The sequence below is a fragment of the Podarcis muralis genome, chromosome 8, assembly GCF_964188315.1.
Source record: "Podarcis muralis chromosome 8, rPodMur119.hap1.1, whole genome shotgun sequence".
Taxonomy (NCBI): Eukaryota; Metazoa; Chordata; class Lepidosauria; order Squamata; family Lacertidae; genus Podarcis; species Podarcis muralis.
The window spans coordinates 77,457,977-77,476,862 of record NC_135662.1 but is presented as its reverse complement, the minus strand read 5'-3'; the positions used below and the strand labels follow the sequence as shown (position 1 = coordinate 77,476,862).

Sequence of the window (18,886 nt, the reverse complement as noted above, 5' to 3'; positions counted from 1 at the left end):
CTCTTAATGTTGCATGAGCTCATCTACAAATAAAAATGTAGTAAGGCTGCCATATGGTCTGGCTCTCTATATGCAACATAATAAATTAAGATTTGCTTTTGTTCTTTTTTTTAAGTACAATTTTACAGCTTGAACAATGAAGGAAGATTGAAGAGACCTGTGTTCTGGAAAGCTGAATTTGTGTGTGAGGGACATATGAACAGTATAAGCTAAACAAGCTATAGCTTAGGGCCCCACTCACTTGGGGCCCCCCAAAAAAATATAAAGGAAAAAACTGGATGTACATTTCCAAAACAGAAGATAAAAAAATAAAAATAAAACCTACATACAGCATCAGTGTTTTGTGTTGCGTAGGCTCCTATGATGTAAGTAATGGGCCCCGCCAGCTAGCCTGCTCCCTAAAATATCACTGGTTTGCTCATTTCTATATATAGGGTGCCTACATTCTGCATGGACTGGTGGCATGGCAACATGTGCAAATGGCTTTAGATACCTATTAGGTCCATAAATTCCATCTAGCATATATTCAACACAAAAAACAGAGACAATTTGTTGTTGACAAAGGACAGCTGGACATATAAAGGGTCCCATTACCTTCAGTAGCTTAGGGCCTCCTCAAACCTAAATCCGGCCCTGAGCATGGGCCAGCTACAGTATCTCTTGCCTTCAGGCTGTCAACAGTTGCAAAACCCTTTCTCTGGTAACTCCCATGGATAAACACAGTTTATCAGATCTTTATATAATTGATTTAATGCGCCATTCCCCAATACAAGTACCTTATACAGGGTATAAAATCGGGAGCTGCTCCCTGTACAGCCTGCTGCAACACCAATGAGAGGTGCTTAAGGTAAAGGTAAAGGGACCCCTGACCATTAGGTCCAGTTGTGACCGACTCTGGGGTTGCGGCGCTCATCTCGCTTTATTGGCCGAGGGAGCTGGCGTACAGCTTCCGGGTCATGTGGCCAGCATGACAAAGCTGCTTCTGGCAAACCAGAGCAGCGCACAGAAACGCCGTTTACCTTCCCGCCAGAGCAGTACCTATTTATCTACTTGCACTTTGACGTGCTTTCGAACTGCTAGGTTGGCAGGAGCAGGGACCGAGCAACGGGAGCTCACCCCATCACGGGGATTCGAACTGCCGACCTTCTGATCGGCAAGTCCTAGGCTCTGTGGTTTAACCCACAGCGCCACCCGCGTCCCTATGAGAGGTGCTTACTTGGAACCAAATAATAAAGACCTGTTGTACCCTCAAGAAAAAATACTCAAGAGAATCTCTAAAGATCAGCTTGTAAACAGACACATGCGAGGACCAATGACACATTCTCAAACCCTGTGATAATTCTAGCAAAAGAACATATAGGTGACTATTTCCACCACAGTCAAATTATAGGGGCAACCAGTGCTTTTTTCTGGGGGGACACAGGGGTACACATACCCCTAAACATTTTTGTGAATCTTTGTACTTTTGTCCATTTACTGTATTTATTTTCCCCGATTTGAGCTATAAAATGGTGCTTTTCTTGAGTCAAAATGAGAGTACCCCTAAACATTTTTAAAGAAAAAAAAAGCTATGAGAACAAAATCTGAAGGAACTCCAGCAGCAAATCTACAACCTAGAAGGTTTGAAGTTAAACCATTAAAATGGGCCAATATAATGGCTTCTCTGTATTTAGGTACGGATTAAAAAACATTAATATATTCAAGAGTAGACCCAAGCCACGCCCTGTGACAGCCAAATATGACCCATTGGTTAATGTGTTTAGCTTCTGCAAATCCCTTGTTTTAATTTTCTCTTTAGCTATACAGTGGTACCTCGGGTTAAGTACTTAATTCGTTCCGCAGGTCCGTTCTTAACCTGAAGCACCGCTTTAGCTAATGGGGCCTCCTGCTGCTGCCACGCCGCAGGAACACGATTTCTGTTCTCACCCTGAAGCAAAGTTCTTAACCCGAGGTACCATTTCTGGGTTAGCGGAGTCTGTAACCTGAAGCGTCTGTAACCCTTTATCCTTCAGACGGAGGCCTCTGGTAGAAGCCTTCAGGTGCCATCCTCGCAGAAGATTGTGAGGGACTAGAACACCCCCTTCTCTATTTAAGTCACCAATTACTTCCCTGTGAACAAAAACTTCCCACCATAAAATGAGAGGCCCTAGCCATAAATTGGGCCATTCGTTCCCTGCATTATTCTCCATTTAGTTGTTGACCACACCCCTCCTTCAATGGAGGAAAGATGCAAACCCCCACATTACTTGGTGGTATTTGTCATTGCAGCTCTATACTTTTACTACTGCCCATCAGAAAGGTTCACAGCCCCCCGCTCCACTTGTCAAGGATCTTGGGATGACACTTTCCTGGCAGAGCACCAACATGGCCTGATGTCCCACCAGATGAGCAGGCTGCCCTAATGTTGTCTCTGCTGAAGTTCCCCTGAGCTGGGGGCGAGTTTGGCTGCTGCCCAACAGCAGGGGAGCCGGTTATTTGACTGGCTACTACACCAACCCAGGAACTAGGAAGGAACCCAGCCGCTGCTCAGTACTGAAGAAGGGGCAGGGTTGCCAAAAAAGCGCAGGTGAATGCAAACAGTGGTCAGTGCTGCAGAAAGAAGCAGAGTTAAAGGAAGCAGTAGAGGACAGGTCTAAGGGATGCGGGTGGCACTGTGGTCTAAACCACTGAGCCTCTTGGGCTGGCCGATCGGAAGGTTGGTGGTTCAAATCCCTGTGACAGAGTGAGCTCCTGTTGCTCTGTTCCAGTACCTGCCAACCTAGCAGTTCGAAAGCAAGCCAGTGCAAGTAGATAAATAGGTACCACTGCGGCAGGAAGTTAAACGGCATTTTCGTGCGTTCTGGCTTCCATCACGATGTTCCGTTGCGCCAGAAGCGGTTTAGTAATGCTGGCCACATGAGCCGGAAAGCTGTCTGTGGACGAACGGCGGCTCCCTTGGTCTGAAAGCGAGATGAGCGCCACAACCCCAGTCACCTTTGACTAGATGTAACCGTCTGGGGTCCTTTACATTTTTTCCCCAAAGGACAGCCACTCACCCAAGCAGAATGAGGAGAAACCGAGAAGGAAGGGAATAAGAGAGTCACTGAGCAAGGAGCAGAAGAGTCATTGAGCCAGGAGCAGAAGAGGCAGGCTTGGGTGAAAGGGAGCCCAACATAAAATGCAAGAGTAAGGATGGAAAGATTAGAAAGAATCAAACAGGGCTTAAGCTACCCTGCTTAGGACCACAAGCAAGGCACTCGCCTGTTGCTGGAATTGTAGGAGGCTCCTCCCCATCTTGAGTACATAGGAGGCAGATGGGATACCTACAGAGCCTGTGCAGAAAAGGGATGATGACTGGATGCAACACCCCCCAGGCAGTCAGTTCAACTTCCCATATGGACAACATCCTCTGCAACACTTACGTGAAGCTGGATTAACTGCATGTGTTGTGGTAGATGGCTCCTTTTCTGCACAGGCTTTGTCCATGATGGTCACTGAATGCTTGGATGCGCCTCTGTTTGCTGACCACTTTGCAACAGCCAACATCTAATGCAGGCATAGTCAAACTTGGCCCTCCAGATGTTTTTGAGACTACAATTCCCACCATCCCTGACCACTGGTCCTGTTAGCTAGGGATGATGGGATTTGTAGTCCCAATTAATCTCTAATGCTGTATTGTTTTTAACATTTGATTGGGAGCCGCCCAGAGTGGCTGGGGAGACTCAGCCAGATGGGCAGGGTATAAATAATAAATTATTATTATTATTAAAACATCTGGAAGGCCAAGTTTGCCTATGCCTGATCTAACGACTTGTCCAATGATGGATTTAAAGAGGTAATTCTACAAGTCATGCAACTGGTTCAAATGCAGGCAATACGTTTGAGGAGCTTTCTTGCCAATTTAAATTGCAACCTTTGCTGCCCCAATCTTGGTTTGAAGGAGAGCAGGGAAGGGACTTCTGTTGCCCTCCTGATGGACTGCAGCCACCATCACTGACCCATTGGTCATGTTAAAATTGTAGAGTTGGGAGGGAAGGACTGGGAGGGTCATATAGTCCAAACCATGCAATGCAGGAATCTTTTGTCCAAGGTGGGGCTTGAACTGACAACCTTGAGATTAAGAATCTCATGCTCTACTGACTGAGCTATCCACAGGGCTAATGGAAGTTGGAGTCCAACAACATCTGGGTGGCCCCAACTTCCGCATCCCAATGTACAGATGTAAACACTCCCTTGAAAAAAAGCCTTTAAGGTGAAATAAATCAGATTAGCGAAGTGGAGTTTTTTGGGCCAGCAAAGTGTGTAGACGACCTTTTAAGACTGGTAAAAAGAGAACTGGGTTAATAAATTTTGGGAAGATTTCCGGCAAGCTGTCATCACTCCGCAGGTGGCAAAATTTGTCAAGGCCGCTGTCGCTCCTCTCAGACTTTGCCAGCACTGTAGCTTGTCACTCTCTTTAATCTGCTTTACTTGAGGCTGTGATTTTTGCATTTCGTGTTAATGGCCCGTTGGCCATTAAACGAACTGCTACTTACTCCCATAATTGTAATTGCACACGTTGACAACTGATTCGGGCATCTTCCTCCAACGAGGCTCCTGCTAATAATGAAAGGTTAGAAAGCGGGGGAGGCCGCTTCACTTTCACCTTCCAACGCTCCTCACTGCTCTCGGCTTTAAGAGTTTCACTTCTGCCATAAAGGAAAGGGCACTTGACCTGCGGCCTCGCTTTATGGGCTCCCCATTTGGGGGAGGAGGAACCACACCTTCCAATGGCCTCCCCAAGAGAGAGGGCGCGCTCTGCTCCCCACCCCCCTGCCATCAAGGCGCATTAAATGCATACTCCGGCGCCGAGGCATTAAAGGGGATTTCCCCGCTTGCACATAATGCACCCCCCGCCCAGCCAATAGCAAAATGATCTTTCCTTTCGCTCCGCGCCCCGACTGCCTCTTTCCTGTGCAGCCTCGCCGAGCGCGCACGGAGCTGCCCGGAACTTCCCGACAGGCTGCCGCTCCCCTCCCTCCCTCCTGCCCCGCTCCGAGGCTGCTTTCTCTCTTCCCCCAGCCAACCCCCGGCTTCCCTGGGCGGGGAATCGCCTCCCTTCCTTCCTTCGCTGTCCCCACCCACCTTTTGCAATGGCAAGCAAGATGGAGGCGCGGGGCGGCTTCGGCGCCCTCCCAGGGCGCTGTTGTTAAAAAAGCGCAGCTGCTCCCCAAAGGCTGCGGCGCCCTTGCTGCCCCCCCCAGCGCGCCCCGCTGCCCCCCCTCTTCCCGGATTGCATCCCTCCCTCCCCACCCTCTCCCCCCATGCGCCCTCCCTCCCCTCCTTCCTGGCAATTGTCTTTGCTTCTCCTCCCCCCCTATCCTGCATGCACCCATTGCTTATGCACGCGCTCTCTGGAGAGGCTCTGCCAGAGCTGTGATCCCTCCACGCGCGCGTGCGCGCCTCCATCTATTATTGCGATCCTTTGGCTGCCGCCGGTGCAACCGGATCGATCCATCCACCCATCCAGCTGCCCCTTTCTTTTCTCTCCCCCCCCCCCCATTTCCCCCCTCCTCTCCCCCTCCCTCCTTGCGCCATCGTCATTGCCAGCGCCGCCGCCGTGTTTCTTGGATGGATTTCTTCTTCCTGGGTGTTTTTGCTTGGAAGGTGAAGCCGGAGACCCGGGGCCCCCCGAGGTTTTAGATCTCCTCTTCTTCCTCCTCGACCCCCCAGCTCCTGTCAGCGATCCAGGCCGAGAAGGGAGCGAGGAGCCCGGTCAGCGTGGCGGTGGCAGCGCGCTCGGGTCCGGAGGAGCCACCGACCGCGTCTCGCAGCCATGAGCGGCTCCACCGCCGCCTCCTCCACCAGCGGCAACGCGGCCGGCGAAGGGGCGGAGGACGCCGCCAAGGATTCCGCGGACATCGCGGCTTTCTTCCGATCGGGTGAGCGCTCCGCTTGGCCGGAGGGGAAAGGCGGTCTGGCGTTGGGGAGGAGAGGGTTGGCCTTTCCAAGGAGTTTGGAGAAGGAAGCGAGGGGGAAATCTCGGGCGTTCCAATTTGATTTCCCCCGTCCGGTGGTTTTGTGCGCTTTGCAGTGTCGCTGCTTTCTGTGCCCAAGAGCTAAAAAAAAAAAAGGGGGGGGGGAAGGTATCAATCCTTGCCTCGGCAAGCCTCATATTTTTGCAGGATTTCTATGGCCGTGCGTTGAAAAAGGCCGAGTGTTCCCGGTCCAGCCATATGTATCGCTGTATGCGTTTTACAGGGTCTCTTTAATATTGGGTCGATGAATCTGGCTGTCAACTCCAAAGCCCCATATAGATTCTCTTTTAGCCAGTTGGGGTACCTTATCGCGCCCTATTCTTCAGAGCCGCCTCACCTCCTTTAAAGACTAGATTTCCCCTCCTTGATAAAGTCGATAGACTACAGAAGGCCAAGACTATCTGTGGACTGTAGCATGTGTCTGGGTGTCATAATCCACAGCCTTTGTCACTGTTTCTAGACAGCTGCTGTAACCAAGGAATGGCAACCCAGCCGCATCCCCATCTTTCCCTTCCTCCATGGGGGGAAAAAAACGAGCATTTGTTTTCTTGTCTAGCTTTTGGCTCCAGCTCTGGGTGTGTGTTAATTTCTATTAAAATGAAAAGCTTCTCTCTCCATCTCTGCCTGCCCGCCTTTGCGGTTCGAATGCAAGTCTGGGAAGAGCAGGGTGTAAATAATCTACAGAGAGGCTAAGATAGAGTTGGCTTTGTTTGTCCGTTTTTCTTTTCTTTTCTGGGGAGTGAGCGTTTTTATTTTAATTTTTAATACAAATCTGGCCTAAGGAGTGGACAGTTGATTGTCTTTGTGCATTGATTTTGGTAGATGGTCAGATTTCGGGGGGGGGGGGTTTGCTGTTGGCAGAGGAAGACGTGCATCTTGCATAGTTAAGCTGTAAGGGAAATACTTTGACACAAGGCAGGTGCTGGGAGCCTCTCCTTACATGGTCACTCCAGCTGTTGTCCAAACCTCCTTGTATCCTGTTACCCTAGGGTGGTAAAACTTTTATTATTATTCTTCTCGTTATTGAGTGCTTGAGATGGGGTAATGGCTGCAGCTGGGAAACAGAATGGATAAGGCGCAGAAGGCAGGCGATTCCTCCAAAACAGACCTTTTCCAGAAACCCTGCAAGTGCAGAAAGGTAACCTGTACATTAATGATGCCTGCCCTGTGTGTGAAACTGCCATGTTGCAAGGCTCCCAGTGAATCCATTGCTTATGGCCACAGGGACACTGGATTTGTACAAGACGGTAAGGGGTGGGAAAGGAGTAGTTAGCTGGGCCTGTATGTTTCTGGGCTTGCAGCTGAACTGAAAACCGCTTTCTCCCCTTGGAAAATGGGGTGGGGGGAAAGGGTGGTTGTCGGGTCATATGTGCAAGTCACAGACATCCCTTTGCTTCTGGAGCAAATGTACCCGGTTAGGACAAATCCCAGCAAAAGCAACGGAGTCTCTGTGAATTCAGGTGGGGAGGGATATCTCTGGAAGGAGGGAGGGAAAAGGCATCCGGGTTGTCCCAACCAATGCCTGCCTGCTGTTGGGGGGGGGGGGCAGGAGGAGGAGGCTGAAGGGGAAGCCCAGCAGAAAGGCCCCCTGTAACGGCTTGCCTGTCAGACTTCTCCTGAACACTGCTTTAGACAGAAGCTCTCGCTTTGGGTTTTCCTCCCTCCTGCCAGAATTTGTTTGGTTCCTCCTCCTCTGCTGCTGATATGCCGCTCATCATCATCCTTCCAAGGAGGGGAGGAGAGGGGGAGATAGGGCAGCGGGCTTCTTCCCTTGCTTCATCTGGATGCCTTTAAAAGGACCGAGCTAGGAAGTGGGGATAGGTTGGGGGGGGGGGTGGGAGAGAAAGAGAAGAAATGCAGACTCATCTCTGGAGAACCGAAGGGGCGTCTGAGTTAGGTAGGTATTTTGCCTCTATTAGTGAAGGATTAGACCATGATTGCTTGGAATAAGTGTTCGTTTGCTAGCGTTTGCCCTATTTGACGGAGAACTGGGGCAGTGGCGGGGTGGGGGGAGGCATATGGAGAAGGGAAGAAGGATGAAAACTGTCAGTCGTTGGGTCTCCTCTTTATTCTCCTCCTCCCCACTCCCCGAGTTGGTTATAGTCAGGGAACTTGTATACAAGGGTGATCACAAGCTTCTCGGCTCACAGTCCCTTAATCTGGGCCAGATATGATCCGTGAGGGTGGTGGCTGTGTGGACAGGTGGCTGCTTTTCTCGTGAGCTCTGTTGTTGTTGTTGTATGAAATGGGCTCCCAGGATAGACTGCGTGGATCATGTTCCTCAGGAACCCATAATCCCTGTTGGACATCACTGCCGTGGTTAGATTGTCTCGCAGCGCTGAGTTGCAGGGAGACCCATTCATTCTGCATGGCTTCAAGGGTGAGTGTTTTGCTTTCCTGGGCATTGCTGTCATCACAGGAATTGGTGAGTTGCTGCCTAGGTACACTAACCAGCCCAATTGAGGTTGCTTTCCTCTAGGTTTGATCTGTGCTGCGTGACAAAGACGTTCTGGTGTGTGCCCGTTGCGAGACATAAGTGAATTTTTTACTGTTGAAAAGACTTTCTGCATTGGGGTTATGTCAGAGCGTTCTGGCTTCTCTTCAAGACAGGCTTTCAAATTCATCGGCAAAATTTATTGGCCTTCATACCTGTCTATAGATTTGCGGTTTTGGGCTGCAATCCTGTATCCACTGTCCTGGGGATAAGACTGTTTAATTCAGCTGGATTTGAAACCTTACAAAGGCAACATATGATTTCCCTTCCCTGGGCTACATTGAGTTGATTCTTCTTGCCTCAGAGAAGTGACTACAGTATTTGCAAACCTTGTTCAGAATGTGTTATCCCATGGTGGTTCTGCTTCAGGTTTTATCTAATTTCTGATTCACCTGTGATGTTCCCCACTTTGAGCCATTCTGCAGTGAAAGCATCCCTGACAATATTGGTAGTGAGAAGACTGGGAGAATTGGAAAGGCTGTTAAACAATAAACACAGGAGCTAATCATTGACAAATCCTTCTCTTTAGAATCCACTTAGATCAGGCATGCAGAGACACACTTGGGCTGTGTGTTAGATTTAATCCCACCTAAATCATGTTTTTTTCTTAAAAAAATTAAGAAGAACTGATTTGGCTTTCTTTGTGTCGATTAGCCATTGACTTTGGGAAATTGGGAAAGGCATTCAAATAAATGCACGTCTCTGTAGGAAAGTCCTGGTGTTATGGGTAATAATAGACAATGAATGGGGTGGAAAGTGCAGCAATAGGAAACACAAAAGGGGGGGGGGACTGGGAAGAACAGGGATGGGTGGATGGAATACCATTATGGCGTTTCAAGCATGCAAGTAGGAGTTTGGGCGGGCACCATGACTGGTCTTCCAGGACCGGCAAAGAGGGAGGGGGCTTTGATTTTGGAATGGTGCAGCTGCTATGGAAGAGTATCTGAGTCATTGGGATGGGTGAACTTTTTATGGCGTGGAATGTATTAACTGTGGACTGCTGGTTGCTTCCACTGGACAAACAAATCAAAATAGGTCCTCGGAGCTTCAGTGCTGAGGCCTATAGGTGCTGTTGAATAGCTTGAGGACCTATTAAGATAAAGCCTGAAATGGAATATGGAGGGGCTGGGATGCTGTGCAATGGCTGGTTTGGTACAGTTAATAATGGTACATCACTCCCATGATGTTTGCTTGTTGCGGGAAGTGGGGAGAATCCAAAAAAACAACTAAAATCATGCTTTAAAAAATAAAAAAAATCAGATGGCTGTGTTGCATATTGGAGGTAGGAATGCTTCGTTTCGCCTATAATATAGGAATGACCTTTTTATTTAGCCTTAAAATGTTGGTCTCTTGAGCTATTGGAACTACAGACTTTGTGTCCAAACTATATGAGATGCTCTCTCATTAGATTTCCATATATTTTCTGGGGAAGGTGGAAAATCCTCAAAATTGGATTCTTGGGGAGAAGGGGTTTCTGACTTCCTTTGCCCCCTACCCAGTCTGTCTCCAGGGATAGAAACTCAGCTATATAAGCCGGGTGCCAAATGGGTTGCAGTCGCTAAAACAAAATGCCTACTTGCCGTTTTGGGGCCAGGTGGCTCGAAAGTTGTCTTTTTCAGTTCGACTTTTGGGTTCCTGAAATTTATGCCGATCGTGCAAATAAAATATAATGGATAGAATTCCACAGGGTGTGTTGCTAGTGTGTGAAAACAGTCAAGGCCCAAGGATTTCCAGGCAAGCACCTCCAGATGGCGTAGACGTCAGGCGCCATCCTTGTGCCCAGGCATCTTCACTTGGTCACAAACGGCCAATAAAGGTAAAGGGACCCCTGACCATTAGGTCCAGTCATGACTGACTCTGGGGTTGCGGTGCTCATCTCGCTTTATTGGCCGAGGGAGCCGGCGTATAGCTCAGGGTCATGTGGCCAGCATGACTAAGCCGCTTCTGGCGAACCAGAGCAGCGTACAGAAATGCCGTTTACTTTCCCTCCAGAGCGGTACCTATTTATCTACTTGCACTTTGATGTGTTTTTGAACTGCTATGTTGGCAGGAGCAGGGACCGAGCAACGGGAGCTCACCCCGTCGCGGGGATTCGAACCACCGACCTTCAGATTGGCAAGTCCTAGGCTCTGTGGTTTAACCCACAGCGCCACCCGCGTCCCTCAAACGGCCAATAGACAGGTGCGAAATGTGCCTGGCGAATTTCAAGCATGGTTTGCCGTCTGTGGGAAGCATGTGTGATTTTCGCAGCTGGGCAAATAGCAGATTTGGCATTGTGGAGGTGCAGAATTTATTGATCAGGATAGTGGCATAAGTGGAAAAGGGATAGCTCCCCTTCTTCCCAGTGCCACAGCCCCGGTCCAGCGTGGCTGCTTTGTATAGATCAGAGCTCTGATCTCAGTTCATCTCCGTTAGCTTTCCGGTAGTAGGCTGTGGTTCCTCAAAAGGAAAGAAGCACTTGAAAGCAATGCCATGTTTTCCGTTTTCTTGGAAAGGGTAGACGTATTTCTCAGCATGCTGTAACTTGGGTGGAAATGTTTCCTTAATGCTTGAAATAACAGGCACAGTAACACTTTTGGCCCATTCCAATACGCACACTTTGAACGGATGTTGTTGCGCTTGTGGGCTTAATACTTTGGCATGCACACCGTTCCTGCCACTTTCAATTTCCTTATTTTTATTGGCAGAGATCAATATTGGTAGCACGATAATGCCCTCCATATTAAAAAGGCGGCGCGAGGGCCTTTCATGCGTTGACTTTCCGAGCCTCGTATACACTGCTGTGATGTAAGCGGGACCAGGAGAAGAAGCGAAGACTTCCTGTGCTCTCCTTCTCTCTCGTTCCCTGCAATTATATAACTGGGCCCACTCGGTTTGATGTGCAGTATAGCACTTCGTGGTCTACATTTTTTAAATGCTTCCTAAAAATAGAGGGAGGGATGACTTTGAAACAAACTAGATCGAGGAAGTTGTGTAACGCTAAGAGTTCTTTTGCTATTTCAGTGGGTAATTTGAACTACTTTGAAAGCAGGGTTTTCTCCCTCTTGGGGGCCACATTCTCTTGCGGGGTAATCTATTTGGGGCCGCATGCTGGCTGCGGTCAGGGCTGCTCCCATTTCTCTCCCCCATTTCTTTCCCTTTTCTTCCCCAACCCTTTTGGTTGCATGCAGAAGGTCAGAGGTTTGAACTGAGAGTTTGTGGAGAGCTTTGTCCTTCAGTCCATTTCAGTTTTGCTTCCTTTCCACCTTCCTTGTTTCCCTCTAGTTTTCCTCACCTGCATGGAAACAGGCCATTTTAATGGAATTAGTATATTTTTATTAAACCTTTTTTCAAAAAAAAAACAAAAAAAACAACCCAAAATGCCCAAACTTTTGAAATGCACAGTGCATTTCAACTCTTGTTTGGATTCTTGATTCCTGGATATAAAGTAAATATTTGCCCGGACACTTTCTAAGCTACTAGCAATCAAACTTCCTACATTCAGATAACATCAACTTGTCTCAAATAAATGCTGCATATTGCTAAGAATTCTAGCATGCCCATTTGGGTTCAGGAATAACACCAGACCATGGTGCTATGTGAACAAGCAATCAAAAAACCCTGGGCTCCTCTTCTCAGGCATGGTAATGATTCCCTATCCCGTTTCCTGTTAAAAAAACCAGCTATAAGTAAGTCAGAAATTAAATCGCTATAACAAATGGGGGGGGGGGGCAACGCTATGAGAGCCAGTGTGGTGTAGCGGTAGTCTCGTAATCTGGGGAACCGGGTTCGCGTCTCCGCTCCTCCACATGCAGCTGCTGGGTGACCTTGGGCCAGTCACACTTCTGTGAAGTCTCTCAGCCCCACTCACCTCACAGAGTGTTTGTTGTGGAGGAGGAAGGGAAAGGAGAATGTTAGCCGCTTCGAGACTCCTGAAGGGGGGTGAAAGGCGGGATATCAAATCCAAACTCTTCTTCTTCTCTTCTTCTTCTTCTTATGTAAAAATCACAGAGATTTATTTATATTTTGCTCTCTGGCGCCATTTGGTGTTGCATGTTTGTAGCACATTCAAAACGTTGTGTGTGGGGTTTTTTTAAAATATATATAACTAATGTAGCTGAGTCCCTGGTTTTAAGGCAAAACACAGTTTGCTGTTTCATCCAACCCAGCAACCTACAGTTTGTACTTCAGCAAGCCATAGTCTGATAGTTTGGATAAAGTATGGTTTGCCTTAATCCTGGTGTGTGAAACCAAGGCTTCTTGACTGCTTATTCACAGAACACAAAACCATGGTTTGACATTGCACCAGAGTTTTTTGGTCTCGCCGTCTTTCTCTCCTAGTCTTAAGGTGGGGCATGGCAGGAGCACAACTTCTCATTTTTATGACTTGCTATCTTTTCAGATAAGAGAGAGAGAAAGAGAGAGAGACTACCAACAGACAGAAAAGTAAGAATAGAGAGAGAAGGGCAAAAATGGTCCAATCTTTCAGGCTGGGGTTAAACGTAGATCTAGGAAAGTTTAGATATTTATTACATTTGTATGCCACCCTTCCTTAGACAGTCTTAGGGCAGTTCACAACAAAATAAATCACAAAATGAATAATAAAAATAAGAGCAAAACACACCCCAACCGACACATTTAAAAGGGCTTAGAATGTTGTTCAGCCAAATACCTGGTTGAAGAGGAACGTTTTCACCTGGCGCCTAAAAATATAAATAATGAAGGTGCCAGGTGAGCCTCCCTGAAGAGAACATTCCACAAATGGGGAGCCACCACAGAAAAGGCCCGTTCTCGTGTTGCCACCTTCTGGACCTCACGGAGGAGGCGCAAGAAGAAGGGCCTCAGAAGATGATCTGAGAGTCCAGGTAGGTTCATATGGAAAGAGGCGGTCCTTGCGATATTGCAGTCCTGAGCTGTTTAAAGCTTAATAGACCAAAACCAGCACTTTGAATTGGGCCCAGAAACTAATTGGTAGCCAGTGCAGTCGGACCAGGATCGGTGTAATATGCTCAAACCATCTTGCTCTGGTGAGCAACCTGGCCACTGAATTCTGCAGTAACTGAAGTTTCCAAACCGTCTTCCGAGGCAGCCCTACGTAAAACGTGTTGCAGTAATCTAACCTTGAGGTTACCAGAGCATAGACTACATTAGTTAGGCTATGTCTGTTCAGATAGGGGTGTAGCTGGGCCACTAGCCAAAGCTGATGGAAGGCACTCCAGGCCACTGAGGCCACCTGAGCCTCAAGTGACAGCAAAGGATCCAGTATTATTCCCAAGCTGTGAACCTGCTCCTTTAGAGGAAGGATAAGAACACGCAATCTCCCACCCATCCAGTCTGGTTCTGATATGTAGAATAGCAGAGTCTGGGACGATTCCTACGGAGAGAGGCGGTCCTTGAGAAATAATAATAATAATAATAATAATAATAATAATAATAATAATAATAATAATTTACGGTATTTATACTCCGCCCATCTGGCTGGGTTTCCCCAGCCACTCTGGGCAGCTTCCAACAGAACATTAAAATACAATAGTCTATTAAATATTAAAAGCTTCCCTAAACAGGGATGCCTTCAGATGTCTTCTAAAAGTCTGGTAGTTGTTTTTCTCTTTGACATCTGGTGGGAGGGTGTTCCACAGGGCAGGTGCCACTACCAAGAAGGTCCTCTGCTTGGTTCCCTGTAACTTGGCTTCTCGCAGGGAGGGAACCACCAGAAGGCCCTCAGCACTGGACCTCAGTGTCCGGGCAGAATTGCGGCCCTGAGCCATTTAAGACTTTATAGGTCAAAACTAGCACGTTGAATTGGGTCCGGAAACAAATTGGCAGCCAGTGCAGTTGAAGACTGCTCCTCAAGATACACACAACATTTGTCTGAGGTCCTTGTTGCAGGCGAAGTTCGGTGGTTCTGTGCAAAACTATATATGCTTCTTGGGTCATTTCCAGTCTTCCAAATGAGTAAGCTTCTGAGAAACATTGGGGTTCCCTGAAACATAACTTTGAAAGCCACTGCTTGTGAATGGAGCCAACATGCTTTCTGATTAAGGAAGGAAAACCTTTGGTCTTCATTTTTTCCTTGGTTATTTCCCCAGGACATCAGTTCTGTGGCCAGATACTGGCATATTTTTTTTGCTATTTCGGAAACTGTTCTTTTTTGTTCACCCTTCATTTCTCATCTTGGTTATCATCATCATCATCTTTAATTTGTATACCGTCTTTCTATCTTACAATACTCAAGGCGGCTGGAACAAAAAATGTACACCTTATAACAATCTAATGCAATACAAAAATGTGATAATAAAACGTAACTATAAAATAGGCAACCAACAACAAAAAAGTAACATTCAACAATCCTTAGAATGGTATAAAATAATAATATCAACATATAAAAGTTAAACAGAAACCCACTCAACAGTTACAATAAATAATATCTAAACTATGGTCAATAAACAACGGCAAGCCACATTACATAAAACAATACGATACACATTGAGAAGCAGAGACTAGAGAGTAGACTAAGGCAGGTAGAAAGAGGCCTTGCCTGATGGAGTCTCTTCCTTCATGATTCTTTTTTTTTGGGGGGGGGGTGAATGACTTCCTTCCGCAATATAACCTTTTGTCCGCAATTCTGCACTTTGTCCTGCTCACCATGAGATGCTGCTATTACTGTTAATATTACAGTGGTACCTCGGGTTACAGACGCTTCAGAAATAGGACCTCGGGTTAAGAACTTTGTTTCAGGATGAGAACAGAAATTGCGCGGCGGTAGCGGGAGGGGAGGCCCCATTAGCTAAAGTGGTACCTCAGGTTAAGAACAGTTTCAGGTTTAAGAACGGACCTCCAGGACGAATTAAGTTCTTAACCAGAGGTACCAATGTATTATTATTATTATTATTATATATTATTATTATTATTATTATTTATATTATTATTATTATTTAATAATATTATTATTATTATTTATAATTTATACCCCGCCCATCTGGCTGGGCCTCCCCAGCCACTCTGGGCGGCTTCCATAGAAACCAAAAATACACTAAAATATCACACGTTAAAACTTCCCTGAACAGGGCTGCCTTAAGATGTCTTCTGAATGTCAGGTAGTTGTTTATCGCTTTGACATCTCGTGGGAGGGCGTTCCACAGGGCGGGCGCCACTACCAAGAAGGCCCTCTGCCTGGTTCCCTGTAGCTTTGCTTCTCGCAATGAGGGAACCGCCAGAAGGCCCTCGGTGCTGGACCTCAGCGTCCGGGCAGAACGATGGGGGTGGAGACGCTCCTTCAGGTATACTGGACCGAGGCCGTTTAGGGCTTTAAATAGGGCTTTAATAGTTTATTAGCTGTCCTCCACCCTAACTTCCAAGGGTGGGTTGCAACAATTTAAAGAATACAACTAAAAAAATGGTTTAAAACAAATTACAATCACAAGAATAGGGTGGGTTCTAAACATTTATATTTCAGGTCTCTTTGGATAAAAGAACGTGTGTGTCACTCTCATGTCACTTCCCTCTTTTATTCTAATCAGTGACATCCAGTTTTGTTTTGTTTTCTTCAGTTTACATGGTTGCGCCCTGCCTTTTAGAAATTCCCCACAAAGCAGCATTCTAGCATTCTTTGATTCAGCTCCCCTTTGATTTCTCATTAGGTTTCAGTTTTGACTGTGGCTCTTTTCTTGTTAAGGCAAAGATCTCGTGTTCCACATCCTTTTTTCTCTGGCCTCTTCCTGTGCCTGGAATGGTTGTTCTGAACATATTTTACCGTATTTAAAAATGACATTTCCAATTTATCCAAATTGAATCTTTTTGAACATGTCACCCTTGATATTGCTAAGAAATTAAAATTACCGGGATGTCATAGATCCACTCTGCCGTCAAATTCCACTCTTGAATATTAATATAGCACATCATTTTGCAATCTGCTGATTTATTCCCTTCTAAACTACAAATGGAATTTTCTACTTGGGCCAAAAAAGCAGAAATTGACCCGCCCTAATATGAAATGCAACCAACGCGTTAACTGCAGTTCACTATGATATTCCAGTCCTTGAAACTCTTCTGAGCTTTTGAGCATTTTTGGAGATAAAGGGTGGGCTTTTTAGTCACAGGACAACTTGGTGCTTGGTTACATGAATTCTAAGGGACGCGGGTGGTGCTGTGGGTTAAACCACAGAGCCTAGGACTTGCCGATCAGAAGGTCGGTTGTTCGAATCCCCGCGACGGGGTAAGCTCCTGTTGCTCAGTCCCAGCTCTTGCCAACCTAGCAGTTCGAAAGCATGTCAAAGTGCAAGTAGATAAATAGGTACCACTCCGGTGGGAAGGTAAACAGCGTTTCCGTGCACTGCTCTGGTTCGCCAGAAAGCGGCTTAGTCATGTTGGCCACATGACCCGGAAGCTGTACACCGACTCTCTTGGCTAGTAAAGCAACATGAGCACCGCAACCCCAGAGTCCGCGACTGGACCTAATGCTCAGGGGTCCCTTTACCTTACTTGAATTCTAGAAGAGATTTCATAATCCGGAAATCCTGAGAAGGTTAGAGTAGGGTGCCGTATTTAGCAAAATGTCATGCTATAGTTCTTACTAGCACATTATAACTAAAGGCTGCAGGTGGGTGAATAATGCTGGAATCTTTCTTTCTTTTTTATATATCGAGGGACATTCTGCAGGGATGTGCTAAATGCAACCAAAAACGATAATTCTCAAGAAAGAAGTGTCCACGAAATGTCACACTAGTGCGAACAAATTGGGTATTTCTAGTAAATGGTAAGAAGCCAAAACTGCTGTTGAACAAGTCTTGAGAGATTTGAGGCGGTGGAGCAATTATTTTGATCTCTCGCAGCTTCATGAACCATGGTTTATGTAGTCGAGCGACAAGCATCAGGACGAAGTGCTTCTCCCATGATCCTCCACCTCATGTTCTGGAACTTTATTCCTGACTTTTATTAATCCAGGGTTGCTGTTACTATCTGAACTGTGAACTATTGCTTAATCTTGGGTAGCAAACCAGGATAAGTCAGCTGATACGCGAGTGAAGGGGAAGAGCACTTGAACCCCAAACTTGTTCGTAGCTTCAGGAACGGCACTTAATCGTTTTGTCAACGCAGACAAAACACATACCGGGGAACTAATTGGTTTGTGAAGCTGGGAAAGATCACGCAGACGTGTGTGATTTTGTAAGAAAACTCTGGAAAGAATTGGGATGCGGCTGTGTTAGACCTGTGAAGGCAGCCCCAAGTCTACCACCCTAAACTATGGAGGAGGGGTGGAACAAAAAAGCAGTGTAATTAATCTAGAGTGTAAATAAGGTCACTGGCCACCTTGTAATTTTACTTTTCCAATTCTTGAAGTGAGGAGAAGCTGCCATCTTGCAGGATTCCTGTCCTCCAAGGCTACACTGCTCATGAGTAGAGCCAGAATGTCGCCTGAATGGGCTCTTGGAGCTCTTTGTGGCAAAAGGGATGGGTTGGGAGAGGAGCTATGGTAAAGCATAGCCCAGTCATGTGACCGTCATGTGACCGTTACATCACCATGTGGAGTTTTGAGCCTAGCCATGAGGCTGTTGCATCACAAGAGGAGTGGGTGGGGCTACAGCAGGTTGAGTTTTTCAGCCATCTTTCTCTAGCCTAGTGAGCACTGGTCACTTGCTTACATTGAGGTGGAGTACCCCCATGGGATTCACCACTCCAGCAAAGGACCAGGGCTACTGTTGACCTGATACTCAGGTAAGGCGCCAAGGAACAATGTACTTCAATGAGGGGCACATGCTTTTCAGGCTCAATTGTGGACATCTCTGTTTAAAGGCATTCTGGAAGTGGGAATGGGCAGAATCTGTTCCTGAAGCCTTGGAGAGCTAGTAGTACTAGAATAGGTGGGTCGTTGGTTCAAACTCTATGGGACGCGGGTGGTGCTGTGGGTAAAACCTCAGCGCCTAGGACTTGCCGATCGCATGGTCGGCGGTTCGAATCCCCGCGGCGGGGTGTGCTCCCGTCGTTCGGTCCCAGCGCCTGCCAACCTAGCAGTTCGAAAGCACCTCCAGGTGCAAGTAGATAAATAGGGACGCTTACTGGCGGGAAGGTAAACGGCGTTTCCGTGTGCTGCGCTGGCTCACCAGGTGCAGCTTTGTAACGCTGGCCACGTGACCCGGAAGTGTCTTCGGACAGCGCTGGCTCCCGGCCTATAGAGTGAGATGAGCACACAACCCTAGAGTCTGGCAAGACTGGCCCGTACGGGCAGGGGTACCTTTACCTTTACCTTTTTGGTTCAAACTCTACGTAGATCAGCTGCTTGCATACTTGGTTTTCAGTCATCTTACGCAGCCAGAGAATGTGAGTATTGCATAGTTTATTTCTAACCTCTTTTTCTTCTTCAAGGAAAGGCTTGGATATCTTTTTGAAATAATTCTAAACGGTTCTTCATCCCAACAGA

The 18,886-nt window shown here is 47.1% G+C and overlaps 1 protein-coding gene across 4 annotated transcripts in view; it reads left to right on the top strand.

The window, feature by feature from the left end:
- The first annotated feature begins 5,112 nt into the window (after positions 1-5,112).
- Positions 5,113-18,886, top strand: part of TRIO (trio Rho guanine nucleotide exchange factor) — a 270,608-nt gene continuing 256,834 nt past the window's right edge. Inside the window, exon 1 of one of the 4 annotated variants that reach the window (XM_028737950.2) lies at positions 5,113-5,900. In XM_028737950.2, the coding sequence (XP_028593783.1) occupies positions 5,795-5,900 (106 nt within the window). In that variant the 5' untranslated portion in view covers positions 5,113-5,794. Of the gene's footprint in view, positions 5,901-7,835; positions 7,894-18,886 lie in introns of those variants that run through there. The other 3 variants (XM_028737949.2, XM_028737945.2, XM_028737948.2) reach the window with 3 other exon arrangements.